At 53.0% G+C, this 17,363-nt stretch overlaps 1 protein-coding gene across 1 annotated transcript in view; it reads right to left on the reverse strand.

Annotated features, from left to right (window-relative positions):
- Positions 1 to 10,234: 10,234 nt before the first annotated feature.
- The window catches only part of BSN (bassoon presynaptic cytomatrix protein), a 76,881-nt gene continuing 69,752 nt past the window's right edge, over positions 10,235 to 17,363 (reverse strand). Inside the window, exons 7-11 of the mRNA XM_065408221.1 lie at positions 14,650 to 14,912; positions 13,173 to 13,763; positions 11,705 to 12,416; positions 10,833 to 10,979; positions 10,235 to 10,299 (exon numbers count right to left, since the gene is read on the reverse strand). Of these exons, the coding sequence (XP_065264293.1) occupies positions 10,235 to 10,299; positions 10,833 to 10,979; positions 11,705 to 12,416; positions 13,173 to 13,763; positions 14,650 to 14,912 (1,778 nt within the window). The remainder of the gene's footprint in view (positions 10,300 to 10,832; positions 10,980 to 11,704; positions 12,417 to 13,172; positions 13,764 to 14,649; positions 14,913 to 17,363) is intronic.

Raw genomic sequence — 17,363 nt, forward strand, 5'->3', positions numbered from 1 at the left:
GAGCTGAGCAGGGTACCTAGAGTGGAGCAGGGCAGTGGAAGGGCAGAGGGAGCTGGGGAGCTCCAGCCTGGAAAAACCCCAGGCTGCAGGCCTTGAAAAGTGCCTATAAGAAGGTACTGGGGCTGCAGAGGGGCAGCCCAGAGATAGGCAAAGGCAGCAGGTGGTAACCCCCCTAGCCAATGATGAGTGGCCATGACAGACTGCAGTCTGCACCAGGGAGTGGGGGCTAGATGATGACTGGCAGTAGCCACTGAGGCAAGGTGGAGATAGGGGGCTGGGGGTTCCCCTGGGTGGGGAGCAGTCCCGGGTTTACAGTGGCGCCCTGGAGCCAGGCCCATGCTCAGAAGGGGCCCTGGCCTGCTCCGCTTGCACTGCGCCCCGAGACCCCGCTGGCTCCCCCCGCCCACCACTCGCTGCTCTCTGCCTCCGGGCCCCACCCCCTGCTCCTCTTTGCCCCCTGGCTGGACCCCCCTGCCGTCCTCCCTGCTCCTCTCAGTCCCCTGGCCCCACCCCAGTGCACCTCCGGCTCTGGGCAATCTCTCCTTCCCACCACCTGTGGGGCCCCACCCCTGTCTCCCTGGAGCTGAGCCGCCTGGAACTGGTGCAGAAGCCTGGCCAGTCTCGGTCAGTTGGGGGCGGGGGACAGTGTGGGGGGCTTGGCTGGGCCCCTCCAGGCAAGTGGGTCCTGAGGGAGGCTGGCCTGGCTGATCGCACCACTCCTGAAGGGCCGGAGCGATTCCCTGCCCCGGGACCAGCCCTGGCTGCACTGCCAGCTCAGCCTGGCAGATACAGTCACCTCCCAGCAGGGCCAGTGAGTGCAGCCGGGGGGGAAAGGACATGGGAGAGGGGGTCTATGGGGGGTGCTGGGCTGTGAGGGGGCAGGGAAGATCTGTGTGTGTTGGGGCACTAGGGAGTGGGTCTATGGGGGATGCTGGGAAGGGGTGGTGTTGTGCAGGGCGCTGGGCATTTGTGAGGGAGGGTGGGTGGGGACGCTGGGCATAGCAGGTCCAGGAGGGCTCTGGTCATAGGGAGTCAGGGGGGTGTTTGTGTTGGGCAGAGGGATGTGTGGCACGGCTTGGGCCCGCCCCTGAGGGGAAGGGACACGCTGGCAGCACAGGGCTGGGCGGGCCACTGTGCGTCTGGCAACTGCTGGTTTGTAAATAGTGCCCTCGCACTGGGCTGGGTGGAGCGGGGCTGCCCCTGCCATGCCATGCCCCATGCCCCTGGCTGGCCCCTCAGTCTGGGGACTGACAGTCCCACTTCATGCTCGAAATATGTTTGGCGCCGGGCCCACAAAAGGTTAATCTGGCCCTGGTGGGGAGACCCAGATTGTGGGTTGCTGCTAGGAGGCAGAACCCTGACACAGAAGGGCACCGGGGTCCGGGAGGGACATGGGGGCCAGCGGCAGGTGAGACACGAGCCTGCAGAGGGCGCTCCAGAGGCTGGAAGAGCTAATTCCTGAGACGACCAGCAGGCGGTGCCACACCGGTAAATTGTAACCCCGCCACACCACCGTATAGTCCATTCATTCAATCCATACTTTTTTAACTTGCTGGCAAGAATATTGTGGGAGACTGTATCAAAAGCTTTGCTAAAGTCAAGATATATCACGTCCACCGCTTTCCCCATATTCACAGAGCCAGTTATCTCATCATAGAAGGCAATCAGGTTGGTCAGGCATGACTTGCCCTTGGTGAATCCATGTTGACTGTTCCTGATCACCTTCCTCTCCTCCAAGTGCTTCAAAATGGATTCCTTCAGGACCTGCTCCATGATTTTTCCAGGGACTGAGGTGAGGCTGTTCTCATGGCTCTTCTCAGAACCCTCTCCAATTTATCAACATCCTTCTTGAGAACTGGACACACTATTCTAGAGCGTTCACACCAGTGCCAAATCCAGAGGTAAAATAATCTCTCTACCACTTGAGATTCGTCTCTTTATGCATCCCAGGATTGCATTAGCCCTTTTGGCCACCGGTCACACAGGCAGCTCATATTCAACTGAGTATCCACCATCGCCCCAAATCTTTTTCAGAGTCACTGCTTTCCAGGATAGAGTCCCCACTGTGTAAGTATTGCCTGCATTCTGTGTTCCTAGATGTGTACATTTACATTTAGCCATATTAAAATGCATATTATTTGCTTGCTTCCCATTTACCAAGTGATCCTTATCACTCTATCAATGATCTGTTCTCTTCATTATTTATCACTCCCCCAATTTTTGGATCATCTGCAAACTTTATCGGTGATGATTACACATTTTCTTCCAGGTCATTAATAAGCATGTTAAATAGCATAGGGCCAAGAACTGATCCCTGTGGGACCCACTGGAAACACACCCACTCGATGATGATTTCCCATTCTCAGTTCCATTTTGAGCCCTATCTGCCAGCCAGCATTTAATCCATTCATCATTTGCCATGTTAATTTTATATCATTCTAGTTTTTTACTCAGTGTCATGCAGTCCCAAGTCAAAGGCCTTCCAGGCGTCTAAGAACCTTACATCAGCTCTAAGAACAGGAGTACTTGTGGCACCTTAGAGACTAACAAATTTATTAGAGCATAAGCTTTCGTGGGCTACAACCCACTTCTTCGGATGAAACCTTACATCAGCTCTGTGACCTTTAACAACCAAATTTGTAATCTTGTCAAAAAAGCTATCAAGATACCAAGCTGGGTTCCCCAGGCAGGCAATGGAACTAGCCCTACAGGGATCAGTGTTTTTACAGCCCTGGCCTGGACTTGCTTTTTACCCAAACACTCACAAAGTAAATCAACTGAAAAGACTGGGGAGAATGTGCAGAGGCTTCAGCCAGCCCCATGAGGAGAAGGCATGTCCTTCCCCTTCCTTTTATACTCTGGCCCAAGCAGCCACAGGACCAGCCAGGACCTGTTAACCTGCTGCAGCGCCTCCACCTTGCAAGGACTGTGGATAGTGCTTATATTTTTTATTTAGGATGTTGTGTGGGACTGAGTCAAATGCCTTACAGTAGACTAAGCCCACCTGAACATGTCTTAATACAGCACAATGCAAAGGCATTCGTCTAGGAAAAAGAATGCAGGCCATCCCTGCTGGATAGGTGTGACATTCTATACCTTGGGGGAGCGCCCTGTAACCCCCATATTCCTCATTTATATATAATTGTGATATTGCATATAAAGTATGCCATGTGAGGTATCATGGGAAAGGTTATGATCTGCTGAAACCCACTGTCCCATCTAAATATGTACATCATTAATGCATATGAAGATATGAGAATGTGTTATATGCTGTGGGTTTGGGAAGCACCCAGATACTAACTCTCCAGAGACAATGACAGGGAAAGAGGTAATCAACACCTGGGTGGGTGCTGAACAGACATCACCAGTCATTGTCCAGCAGAGGAGTTACAATTCAATGACTCACTCACAGGAGACACACCAGGATATTGCTTCATCTTGTGACTCAGCAATGATCACCAGACATGCCTGGACTTGTGTTCTCCAAGCACATGGGATTAAGGGTATAAAACAGAACACAGGGGCCCCATGTTTGGCCTTTCTCCTTCCCCCACCTATGCTTCAAGCAACAAGGACACTCAAAAGACTGAAGATTCCAACTGAGGAGACTGGCCCAGGTTTAAGGGACAAACCTGTATATTAAAGACTGCAATATCCAGTGGGGTGAGAAAAACTGCTTAATCTAGATGTTGCCCAGTCTAATAGGGTTGAGAGTTTAGACTGTGTGCTTATATTTTATTTTATTTTGGTAACTAACTCTGACTTTTTGCCTATCACTTATAATCACTTAAAATCTATCTTTTATAGTCAATATATTTGTTTAACTCTTTATCTTTACCAGTGAGTTTGCCTGAAGTGTTTGGTAAGAGTGTTTGCTCAGGTTTACAAAGGCTGATGTATATCCACTTTCCATTGATGAAGTGGTGAACTAATTAATAAACTTGCACTGTTCATCTTGAGCAGTGCAAGACGGTATATCCTGAGGTACAAGGCTGGGAACTGGGGGGATTTGGCTAGTGCCTTTCTCTGTGTGATTCATGAGTGCCTCTGGAAGCATTCATGCAATCTAGCTGGGTGTGGGGCTCCACATGTGTTTGTGCTGAGTGATCGCGTCTGGAGGGGCTTGTTGCTTGTTACTAGCAAAGCATTTTGAGAGACAGCCCAGGCTGGTGAGTTAAGGCACACAGCAGTTCCACAGTCCCAGGCTGCACCCCGGGGATCCCATCAGTGGTGCAGCGAGCAGGGTGAAATACAGAGATTGTTGTACTGAGCAAGATTTGCACTTCATACACTGGTGTAATGATTTTAAGTGAGGCTTTAAGTGTAGTGGCTAAGGACAGTCAGGAGGAGGCTACCAGTTTGTTATTTTCTGTTCGCTTATTTTGGGAAAGGAAGTAGGGACAGAAAAGCAGGAAAATGAGTGAAAGCAGTGAAGCTATTGTAAAGTTGGAGCTTTGAGAGAGGGAGAGCACCATAAAATATTGGAACTGAAAGAACTGGAGATAAAGGAAAGAGAGAGAGAGCGAAAACACCAACTGGACCTGCTAGAGAAGCAAAAACAGAATCCACCGATGCCAGTGATTCCCATCACTCCAAAAATCCACAATTGGGACCATTTATGTCCTGCATACAATGAGGCAGATGATATTGCTGAATATCTGACTACCTTTGAAAGGCTGTGTGCAGTGCATGAAATCCCTGATGACAAGAGAATTCCTACCCTAATTGCAAAATTAACTGGTAAAGCTCTAAGTGTATTCAATGAAATGCCCATTGAGGATGTTTTGCAAAGGTTTCAGATTACCCCTGAAATGTATAGAGTTAAATTTAGGAATCTCAAGAGGGATGGATATTGGTATGAGTCATGGGGAATATGTGAACAAAATGAAAGTTATGATGGGAAAATGGGTGAGGGGCAAAGATGTTACAAGCTTTGAAGGAATGTTTGATCTTATTGCTCAAGAGCATTTCCGTGCCTATGGGACAAAAATGTAAAAATCTGTAGATGAGATGGTATCTCTAGCTGATGCCTTTGAACAGACCCAGGCATCTATTGAAAGCAAACCACCAAAAGAGGGGTTTAAACATGGTGGGAAGGGAGGATCCTGTTTTATCCCTGTCAAGAAAGAGGGTGGCTGGGAGGCTGAGTACTCACCTTCCCAAAATCATTCCTCTAACCCTCACCCCAAATCTCCTGTAAAAAGAAGAAGATCCCAAAAGGTGCTATTGGTGTAATTCCACCAATATGAGGCATAAATGCCCTGTGCTAGGAGGAAGCAGGCAACCAATAGCTCATGTTAGTTCTGCTGTCCTCAACACAGAACCCCCCAGGCGATTGAAACCTATCTGTAGCGGGGTGAACACCCGCTCCAGCCCTGAAGGGGTTGGAAAAGCCCTGTAGAGGGCTGGGGCTGGGGAGAGGAGCAAAACCCCGGCGATTGGCGAAGTGGCTGCAGCTGGGGCCACGACCCAAACAGAGCAACTCGGCCTTATAAGAAGGCCAGGGCAGCCAGAAGCTGAGGAGTCTCACTCTGACTGGAGAGAGAGAGGCAGGCAGGCAGGCCGGCCGGGGAACTCACCGGGAACCTAGAGTGAGGCAGGGCTAGGGAAAGCCCTTGGGGGCAGGGAAGCCCTAGGCCAGCAACTCCCCAGGCTGCAGGGCCTGGTCCTAGGCCCACATAGGTATTGGGGTTGCAGAGGGGCAGCCTCTGGTGGGTAAAGGCAGCCAGTCCGAACCCCTTGTTGCCTGTGATGATTGGCTGCAGTCCGCCCCAGGGCGCGGGGGCTAGATGGTGACTGGCAGTAGCCACGACTGAGGCAACGTGGGGATAGGGGGTGGGGGTTCCCCTGGGTGGGGAGACCAAGAGAGAGAGTGGGGTACTGCCAGGGGGGGCAACACCCAAGCCAAGGGCACCGGGGTCCAGGAGGGACATGGGGGCCAACGACAGGCGGACACCTGGCCTGAAGAGGGCGCTCTGACGACTGGTGAGCTAATTCCCGAGACGACCAGCAGGAGGCGCCGCAGGGGTGAGTCTGTGCCTGATTACACTATCATATTGGTTTTGTGAGATTAGCCTCTGCAGAACCAGATATGGAGCATGTTAAGGTTGTCAGAGCTAATGGCAGGGAGTACCTGGGGCAGAAGGATACATGGACCCAGATCTCTCTGGTTAAGCAGAGTGTGGTCCCAAAGGCTAGTATATTACCTGGTGAAATGGCAGAGCTTGTGAGGGTTGGTGAAAGCAGATTCCTTGTACCACTAGCTAAAATCCATGTGGTGTAGGAAGATTTGGAAATGTTTTGACTGTGGGGATAATGGAACACCTCCTAGTTGACCTGCTTCTTGGTTATGATTCTTCCACGTAGCTCAGGTTAAAGTATTTGCCTGAAGCAGGAGGGAGTGTTATGCTGGGACCCCCAAAGGAAAGGGTAAGGTCTCAGGAACTGCTGAGAGAATGGGAGAGAGCCTCCTTGATTCCTCTGCAGCAGGGGGAAGCCACATGCTTGCAGCTGGGAGGTTGGCTGAGACCAGCTCCTGCATTTCAGCTGGAGGCAACACCACCTCAGGAAGGGATGGGAGTGTGGTGCCTGCCAGGGAGACAACTGTCTAGGTCAGTGGTTCCCAAACTTGTTCCACCGCTTGTGCGGGGAAAGCCCCTGGCGGGCCCGCCCGGTTTGTTTACCTGCCGCGTCCGCAGGTTCGGCCGATCGCGGCTCCCAGTGGCCGCGGTTCGCTGCTCCAGGCCAATGGGAGCTGCTGGAAGCGGCGGCCAGTACGTCCCTCGGCCCGCGCCACTTCCAGCAGCTCCCATTGGCCTGGAGCAGCGAACCGCAGCCACTGGGAGCCGCGATCGGCCGAACCTGCGGACGTGGCAGGTAAACAAACCGGGCAGGCCCGCCAGGGGCTTTCCCCGCACAAGCGATGGAACAAGTTTGGGAACCACTGACCTAGGTTGTTAGCTACCTGCAGGTCACAGCTGAACCAGAGACGGATTCCACTCTAAGGAGCAAAGAATCATATAATCATAGAATATCAGGGTTGGAAGGGACCTCAAGAGGTCATCTAGTCCAACCCCCTGCTCAAAGCAGGACCAATTCCCAACTAAATCATCCCAGCCAGGGCTTTGTCAAGCCGGGCCTTAAAAACCTCCAAGGAAGGAGACTCCACCACCTCCCTAGGTAACGCATTCCAGTGCTTCACCACCCTCCTAGTGAAATAGTGTTTCCTAATATCCAACCTGGACCTCCCTCACTGCAACTTGAGACCATTGCTCCTTGTTCTGTCATCTGCCACCACTGAGAACAGCCGAGCTCCATCCTCTTTGGAACCCCCCTTCAGGTAGTTGAAGGCTGCTATCAAATCCCCCCTCATTCTTCTCTTCTGGAGACTAAACAATCCCAGTTCCCTCAGCCTCTCCTCATAAGTCATGTGCTCCAGACCCCTAATCATTTTTGTTGCCCTCCGCTGGACTCTTTCCAATTTTTCCACATCCTTCTTGGAAAGGGTGATGTGCCCAAGAGGGGAGCCCAGAGAAGGGGGAGGGTGTAACATGTCATTCCACATTCTTTATGAAAATATGCTTATAATATGAATATGATATAACTGAGATGCTTTATGCAAGGTGGCTCATGTGAGATGATATTGGAAAGGTTATGATTTACTGAATGTGATTATCCTATTTGTATGCTTGTATAACTTCTGTATTTGAAGTTAGGAATACTGACTATGTATCTGTATTTCAACTATGCTACTTTGGATGATGCCCACGGCTAACACTTCAGGTACAACAATGGAAAAGCCAGACAGGGTGGATGGCCCAACAACAAGGACAATGGACTGTAAAAGAGCTTAGTCTTCCTGTGAATGTGTGGGTCAGCCTGTGAAGAATGGGTACAAGGGCCCTACAGAGGCATGTAACCATGTCACCTGATACTGGATCCCATCTTGAGTTTTGTACTTTTCCACGAGAAACTGGGGGGGCGGGGGGTTAAATTAGGAAACAAAGGACTCCTGCCTTATGCAAATCCTATTTAAGGGTTGGGAGTGAGGTAATCCGGGTCATCAGTTCTCACCTGCTACCCAACCCAAGATGACTGCTGGAAACAACTAAGACTGAACAGGGGGAAAGAACTGGGCCCAGGCTGGAAGGGCATCTGGCCTGTGAAAAAGATTATTAGAACCATATTTAGGGTGAGAACTCACATGTAACTAGGTTCTTTAGTGTATTAAGCTTAGTTTGCGTGCTCTGTTTTATTTTCTTAGTAACCTGCCTTGTTCTGTGTGGACATCTGGGTGCTGTGGCAAGCTTCTTAAGATGAGCCTTCCCAGAGCGGATCACTGTCTTTCTGTGGAAGTGGGTGTGGCCCTGCCTGTGTGCTTGCCTGGAAAAGGTTGGGGAGCCTATCCCACCTAGACCAGGTGAAAAGGGGGCCTAGGCTAGCAGAGTACTCTGACTCAGTGATCCACAGCCCCATTTGGCCTGGGTGCCCCATACACTTCATGGGGAGAGTTAGGCACTGAAAATGGGATCCACAGAAGCCAGCAAACTGAATGGCGAGCCGCCTCAGCTAGCTAATAGGAAATGCCGAGGAGAGGGGGGTGGCCTTGTGATAAATGAAGGGGGGGGGTATTAGCCTTGACGGGGGGGTGGGTGGGAACTGTGAGTGTGGGCGGGAGAAAGATTACTGCGTGACACTAGAGCACAGGTGTCAGCTATCCACTAATCCCTGGTGGACCCCAAATTCATCACCCAGAGGCCCAAGTGACAGTGCAACCCTTTAAGGCCAACTCTTTTAACTCGCCCACAGCCAAGTTGCCTGTCCAGTACAAGGGCTGGTCAGGAATATGGACTATGACGATTATCCCATTCCCATACTGCTGGGAGAAGACTTAGCCAACCAACTGAGGCTAACCAAAAGGGTGGGGATGGTCACCCACAGCCAGGCTAAACAGGCTCCACACCTAACTCCATTCCTGAGCCTCCAAAGGTGATGAAACCAGACCCCAGACCAGAGTCTATGGCAGTGGTTGTAGATCCAGTTCCTGAGACCCAGCCAGAACCAGCCCAAGGATCGGAACTGGTGGAGCTGTCAGCACCAGAGCCTGTGCTTGCAACCGCACCAGAGTCAGGGGAGCCAACACCAAAGGGTGCCATAGAGCCTGCACCTGCAGCAGCTGCTAAACCAGCGCAAGAAGCTCAACTGGAGCCTGAAATACAACCTAGTGCACCAGTGGAAAGCAGCTCAGTTGATGGAGACACCCCCATCACAGGCATTGCTTCCAGTAGCACCAAGCCCAATCCACAACCCAGCGAGGAAAAAACGGTTACTCACCTTTTTGTAACTGTTGTTCTTCGAGATGTGTTGTTCATGTCCATTCCAAGCAGGTGTGTGCGCGCCGCGTGCACACCAGCCGGAAGATTTTACTATAGCAGCGTCCGTAGGGTCGGCTTCAGCGCCCCCTGGAGTGGCGCATTCATGGCGCTGTATATAGGGGCCAGCCGACCCGCCACCCCCTCAGTTCCTTCTTGCTGACACTCCAACAGAAGGGCAGGAGGGTGGGTATTGGAATGGACATGAACAACACATCTCGAAGAACAACAGTTACAAAAAGGTGAGTAACCGTTTTTTCTTCTTCGAGTGATTGTTCATGTCCATTCCAAGCAGGTGACTCACAAGCCTGAACCTAGGCGGTGGGGTCGGAGGTCACTGCAGACTGGAGTACTGCGCGGCCAAAGGCTGCATCATCTCTGGCCTGGTGCGTGATGGCATATGTGCCGTAAAAGTGTGGATTGAGGACCACGTGGCCGCTCTACATATTTCCTGCATCAGGACCTGGGCCAGGAACGCAGCGGAAGAGGCCTGTGCTCTTGTGGAGTGGGCTGTGATAGGCGGGGCTGGAATGTTAGCCCGACTGTAGCATTCCTGGATGCAGGTTTTGATCCAAGAGGAGATCCGCTGTGAAGAGACCGGGAGCCCCTTCATCCTGTTGGCCATGGCAACAAAAAGTTGGGTTGATTTCCTGAAGCGTCTTGTCCTTTCAATGTAGAATGCGAGGGCCCTGTGAACATCCAGGGAATGCAGCCTATGCTCCTTAGCCGAGGAGTGCGGTTTCGGATAGAACACCGGGAGAAAAATGTCTTGACCCATGTGAAATGGGGAAACCACCTTAGGAAGGAACGCTGGGTGCGGCCTGAGTTGGACCTTGTCTTTGTGGAAGACGGTGTATGGAGGTTCAGATGTCAGTGCTCTGAGTTCCAACACCCTCCGGGCTGATGTGATAGCCACCAAGAACGTGACCTTATATGAAAGATATAACAGCGAGCATGAAGCCAGCGGCTCGAAGGGGGGCCCTGTGAGGACGGACAGGACCAAATTGAGGTCCCAAGCAGGGACAGGTTGACGAATGTGCGGGAACAACCCTTGAGGAAGCGACCAATGAGTGGGTCCGCAAACACTGAGGTACCCCCCCGCTCCAGGGTGGAACACCAAGATTGCAGCAAGGTGTACTCGAACCGAAGACAGGGAGAGTCCCAGGTGTCTCAGATGTAGCAAATAGTCCAATATGAGAGGGACCGGGGCGAGCAAGGGAGACTGACCCCATTGTGTGGCCCAGAGGGAGAAGCGCTTCCACTTGGCCAAGTATGTGGTCCTTGTTGAGGGCTTCCTGCTACCAAGAAGGACCTGCCTGACCTGGTGCGAGCATTGCATCTCCACGGGGTTTAGCCATGGAGCATCCAGGCTGTGAGGTGGAGCGACTCCAGGTTCGGGTGACGCAGGCAACCCCAATCCTGTGTGATCAAGTCCGGGAGTAGGGGCAACCTGAGGGGTACCCGTGTAGACATATGCAGGAGCGACGTGTACCAGTGCTGGCGCGGCCACGCCGGCGCTATCAGGATGACACGAGCGTGATCTCTGCGGGCCTTGAGGATTACTCTGTGAACCATAGGAATCGGGGGGAAAGGCGTAAAATAACCCGTCTGCCCAAGAAAGGAGGAAGGCATCCGTTAGAGACCCCGGATTGCGTCCCATGAGGGAGCAGAATTGGCGACACTTCCTGTTCTCTCTGGAGGCAAACAGGTCCACCTGGGGATGACCCCAGAGCCGGAAAATTGAGAGTACTATATCCCAGCGGATAGACCACTCATGACCTTGGAACGAGCGGCTGAGGGCGTCTGCAAGCCCGTTCTGCATCCCCGGAGGTAGGATGCTGTCAGGTGAATTACGTTCTGTACGCAAAAGTCCCATAATGCGAGGGCTTCCCGGCACAGGGGAGAGGAGCGAGCACCACCCTGTTTGTTGATATAGAACATCGTTGGAGTGTTGTCTGTGAGGACAGAAACGCACCTGCCCGCCAGCTGGGATTTGAAGGCTATGCATGCGAGGCGCACCGCTCGTAATTCCCTGACATTGATGTGTAACGAAAGGTCTTCCCATGACCAGGCCTTGGGTCCTGAGGTCGCCCAGATGTGCACCCCATCCCACATCCGATGCGTCCATTACCAGGGATAGGGAGGGCTCGGGGCCGAGGAAAGGCACTCCCGTGCAGACCTCCCGCGGGTCGAGCCACCATTGGAGGGAGTCCAACAGTGGCTGAGGTAGCGTCACCACTGATTCTAGGGAGTCCCTGCCCGGCCGATACACCCCTGCCAACAGGACTGGAGCGGACACAGTCTGAGTCTGGCGTGGCTCACCACATAGGTACATGCCGCCATGTGCCCTAGCAACTTGAGGCAATTTCTTGCTGTGGTGGTCGGGTAACGTTGGAGGCCGAGAATAATGTTGGATATAGTCTGGAACCTGGCCTCTGAGAGGTATGCTCTGGCGTGTGTCGAGTCCAGAACTGCCCCTATAAATTCGATTCTTTGGGTTGGAGAAAGTGTGGACTTGGCCTCATTCAGTAAGAGGCCGAGCTCGAGGAAGGTCTGCCTGATGAAGACCACCTGAGCCTCCACCTGTGCCTTGGCACGGCCCTTGGTGAGCCAATCGTCCAGGTAGGGAAACACCTGAATACCCTGCTTGCGCAGGAAGGCTGCCATGACTGCCATGCACTTCGTGAAGATCCTTGGGGCTGCTGACAGTCCAAAAGGAAGAACGGTAAACTGTAGATGGGCGTTGCCCACGACAAATCTGAGGTAACGCCTGTGCTGAGGGATTATTGCAATGTGAAAGTATGCGTCCTTTAAGTCGAGGGCGACATACCAGTCTCCTGGATCCATGGAAGGTATGATGGAGGACAGGGAGACCATGCGGAACTTGAGCTTCTTTACAAACTTGTTGAGACGCCGCAAGTCCAAAATAGGTCCGAGGCCCCCTTTCACTTTCGGTATTAGGAAATAATGGGAATAGAAGCCCCTGCCCCTGAGCTCCTGAGGAACCTCCTCTACTGCCCCTGCTGCGAGGAGGGACTGCACTTCCTGAATTAGAAGTTGCTCGTGAGAGGGGTCCCTGAAGAGGGATGGGGAGGGGGGCTGGTGGGGCAGGAGGGAGGAGAACTGGATAGAATATCCCCTCTCTACTGTGCAAAGCACCCAACTGTCCGATGTGATCCAGGCCCACGCACGATAGAAGGGGGACAGACGTGACGAAAAGGTAAGGTAGGATCCAGAGTTCTGACCGGTAGGTCGTCCTCGACCGGGCCATCAAAATGGTGGTCTAGGCCCCTGTGGAGGCCTTGGTTGGGCAGATGACTGGCCGGAGGGCTGCTGTTGTTGCCTCTTTCTGCCTGTCCTTGCCCTTCTGTGCAATGCGTCCGCGTGATTTTGAGGCTGGTACGGCTGTGGGGCCTGTGGCGGCCTGAACTGCCTACGCTGAGTGACCGGGGTGTGTAGGCCTAGTGAGCGAAGGGTAGCCCATGAATCCTTTAGGCTATGTAGCCTCTTATCCGTCTTCTCCGAGAAGAGCATGGGCCCTTCGAAGGGGAGGTCTTGGATTGTCTGTTGGACCTCATGTGGGAGGCCTGAAACTTGAAGCCAGGCTCCCCGCCTCATGACCAGACCAGTCGCCAGCGTGCGCGAGGCTGAATTGGCCACGTCCAAGGCTGCCTGGAGGGAAGCTTGGGTAATCAATTTTCCCTCCTCGACCAGGGCTGAAAACTCGGTTCGCGATTCCTGGGGAAGGAGTTCCGCGAACCTAGACAAAGCCAAACACGTGTTGTGTCCATACCGGCTCACTATGGCCTGCTGATTGGCTATGCGCAACTGCAGACCCCCTGTCGAATACACCTTTCGCCCGAACAGGTCCAATCTCTTGGCCTCTCTATTTTTTGGCGTAGCTCCCTGGAACCTTTGGCGTTCCCTCTGGTTGGCTGCATCTACTACTACTACATCTACTACTACTAGGGAGTTCGGGGGAGGGTGTGTATAAAGATGTTCATAGCCCTTGGATGGAACAAAATATCGCCTCTCAGTCCTTTCAGCCGTGGGGGCCAATGAGGCTGGCGTCTGCCACAAAGTGCAGGTTGTGTCCGCAATGGTCTTTATGAGAGGCAGGGCCACCCTGGATGGGCCCGATGGGGTCAGGATGTCCACCACTGGATCAGTATCCACCTCAATCTCCTCCGTTTGGATTGAGAGGCTCTGGGCTGCTCGAGTAAGCAGCTGTTGGAGGATCCTATTGACCTCTAGAGCCGGTGCCGCTGACGTTCCCGCTGCTGACGTTCCCGCCACTGCCTCATCCGGCGAGGAAGAGAAGGAGATCATCTGAAGAGGGCCTTCTTCTATACCCTCTACCTCTACCAGGGCCTGCGGCACACGGTACTCAGGCTGCGCAGCCGGTGCGGGTTCAGGATGCGGCACTGCGGCCGGTACCGGGGTCAACACCGAGCGACGAGGCGTGCTGGGCGGTGCCTGTGGCGTTGGGAGCATGGTCCCTGCCGGTGCCTGACTAGGCGGTGCCGTGTCCCGTTGTGGCACACTCCTGTCAGACGGTGGTGCCAGTGGTGGGGACATCAGCGGCAGGGCCACCGACGTCGAGGAGACCGATGCGGCCCGTGAGTGGGGTCCATACGCCTGACCCAGTGACTTGTGGTAGGCCCATGGCGTCCAGAACGGCCATGGGGGGGAGGGGCGGGTTTGCCACTGTTGCTGCCACTGCGGCGTTTAAGGCTGGGCACTCACACGCAAGGACGATCGTCTGCTCCTCGATCTATTGGAGTGGTACGAGTCCGCCTCCGAGTCAGAGGTCTCTGAGTACGAGGACATAGAAGGGGCGGTACCCACTGTCGCCGGGGACCGGTGCCGCCGGACCGGAGAAAGTTCCCTCTGCACTGGTGCCGCTGGGGGAGCGCGGTGATAGCATTGCTGGTTTGCCCCGAGATTGTAACTGGGGTCGAGCGGAATCCGGAGGTTCTCTCCACCGGTGCGGCAACGCCGGCACCGGGAGGCTCAAGAGGTCTGAGGCAGCCTCAAACGCCTCTGGCGTCGATGGGAGGCGCACTTCCTCTATAATGTCTGGGGATCTAGGCCTGTCCGGACTCAACCGTACCCTCTCCGGGGCGGGAGTCATCGGGATAGCAGAATGGGTCTGCGGCGCGGCCTGTCCGCAGCACTCGTGGACGGCGCCGGCCCCTTATGGTCCTGGTGGGGGGGAATGTTCTCTCACTGGCCTCTTCTTTTTAACCGGCACTGGCGATGGTGAACGATGTCTCACCGAGGCCGATTTCTTGTGCGCCAGCTCTCTCCGGTGCCGGGGTTTGGAGGCTTTGGCCTCACGACTTATCGCCGGTGCCGGGGCACTGCGCACCGAGGATGAAGTGCTGGGTGCCGGATCGGCAGGCCCAGGATCCGATTGTGGCCGCAGGGCCGCTTCCATTAGGAGGACTTTAAGTCTCTGCTCTCTATCTTTTGAGAGTCCTGGGGCGAAATGCCCTGCAGATACTGCACCTGTCTCTTTGGTGGCTCTCCCCGAGGCACCTTAAGCACGAAGAGTGCGGGTCACTCTTAAACATGAATTTCCCGCAGTCCCTGCAGAATTTGAACCCTGGGGACCCGGGCATGCCCCAGTGGGGCGACGAAAACGTTGCGGGGAAAAAACCCCCAACAACTATCTATCTAAACTAACTCTAAACTAACAAACTGACTAACTATTTACAACTAAGACGGAACACTGCCATGATCGCTGAAAAGCAAGCGAAGTTCCAGCTAGCCGTCACCGGTGGTAAGAAGGAACTGAAGGGGTGGAGGGTCGGCTGGCCCCTATATACAGCGCCATGAAGGCGCCACTCCAGGGGGCGCCGAAGTCGACCCTACGGGCGCTGCTATAGTAAAATCTTCCGGCTGGCATGCACGCGGCGCGCACACACCTGCTTGGAATGGACATGAACAATCACTCGAAGAAGAGCTAATGTCTCCAGCATCAAGGGAGCAATTCCAGGCAGAGCAGGAAGCGGATGAGAGACTCAAGGGACCTTGGACAGCGGCACGGAACGACCCACCAGCTCTTCTAATAGGTCCAGGTTTGTTGTAGAAGGAGGATTCTTGTATAAGGAAACCCTTTCTGGTGGGCACAAGGAGGACTGGCTTCCTCAGAGACAGTTGGTAGTTCCAACTAAGTATAGGGAAAAGCTCTTGAGCTTAGCCCACGATCACCCTAGTGGCCATGCTGGGGTGAATAGGACCAAAGACCATTTGGAAAAGTCATTCCACTGGGAGGGAATGGGCAAAGATGTTTCTACCTATGTCCGGTCTTGTGAGGTATGCCAGAGGGAAAGCACCAAGACCAGGTCAAGGCCCCTCTCCAGCCGCTCCCCATAATTGAGGTTCCATTTCAGCACATAGCTGTGGATATTCTGGGTCCTTTCCCTAAGAAGACACCCAGAGGAAAGCTGTACATACTGACTGTGATGTTGCACTCCATATGTTTATGGAAATATGCTTATAAGTATAAATATAACCTAATTGGAATATGCTTTGTGCTAGATATGCCATGTAACATATCTTTGCAAAGGTATGCAAACATATCTATTGAATATATTCATCCTATATGTATGATTTGTATATCTGAAGTTATGAGCATTGGCTCTATGCTTGTATTTGAAGTGTTTGCTGTAGGAAACTACATTAGCCTTTTTTCAGTCATCCGGGACCTCGCCCGATCACCATGAGTTTCCCAATTTGTAATGTGTGGGCATCAGATCTGGACAGGTCAGGCTTAACAAAGCTCTGGCTGGGATGATTTAGTTGGGGATTAGGTCCTGCTTTGAGCAGGGGGGTGGACTAGATGACCTCCTGAGGTCCCTTCCAACCCTATGATTCTATGAAACACATAAGGGAGGTTTGGCCAATATATTGTGAAGGGGCTATTCAAGTAATTAGGAGTACTTAACTAACAATGGATTTTGGGAGACGCAAATCCACATCTGAGCTTTCCTGGGAACGTTCAAACTAACATGTAAACAATGGCATCGACCTGCAAAAAGCTGAAGCATTCATGGGCATGTGACTTGCCCAGTTGGCTACAAACTCCATCTTGTTGCTGTGATTTTTGCACAGAAGAACAAAGGGGTTTCTGCCCACAAGAGAGAGAATATAAAAGGCCATGGAAGCCTCTTCATTTTTGTCTTCAGCTGGCTCAAGAGATGGCCTCTCCACTCCAAAGAGATGCCTGAAAGAAACTGGAACAAAGAACTGTAACTATGGGGATGTGAGTGATTGCTGGACCTAGGCCATAAACTACAATGTTGGTCTTAAAAGTATTGTACCTGAGCCCTGGTCTACACTAGGCGTTTATGTCGAATTTAGCGCCGTTAAATCGAATTAACCCTGCACCCGTCCACACCACGAGGCTATTTAGTTTGACATAGAGGGCTCTTAAATTCGACTTCTGTACTCCTCCCCAATGAGGGGAGTAGCGCTAAATTCGACATGGCCATATCGAATTAGGCTTGGTGTGGATGGAAATCGATGGTAATAGCTCCGGGAGCTATCCCACAGTGCACCACTCTGTTGACGCTCTGGACAGCAGTCCGAGCTCGGATGCTCTGACAGCCACACAGGAAAAGCCCCGGGAAAATTTGAATTCCTTTTCCTGTCTGGGCAGTTTGAATCTCATTTCCTGTTTGGACAGCGTGGCGAGCTCAGCAGCACTGGCAACGATGCAGAGCTCTCCAGCAGAGATGGCCGTGAAATCCCAGAATAGAAAGAGGGCCCCAGCATGGACTGATCGGGAAGTCTTGGATCTCATCGCTGTGTGGGGCGATGAGTCCGTGCTTTCCGAGCTGCGCTCCAAAAGACGGAACGCAAAGATCTATGAGAAGATCTCTAAAGCCATGGCAGAGAGAGGATACAGCCGGGATGCAACGCAGTGCCGCGTGAAAATCAAGGAGCTGAGACAAGGCTACCAGAAGACCAAAGAGGCAAACGGAC

The sequence above is a fragment of the Emys orbicularis genome, chromosome 7 (assembly GCF_028017835.1).
Source record: "Emys orbicularis isolate rEmyOrb1 chromosome 7, rEmyOrb1.hap1, whole genome shotgun sequence".
NCBI classification, from domain to species: domain Eukaryota; kingdom Metazoa; phylum Chordata; order Testudines; family Emydidae; genus Emys; species Emys orbicularis.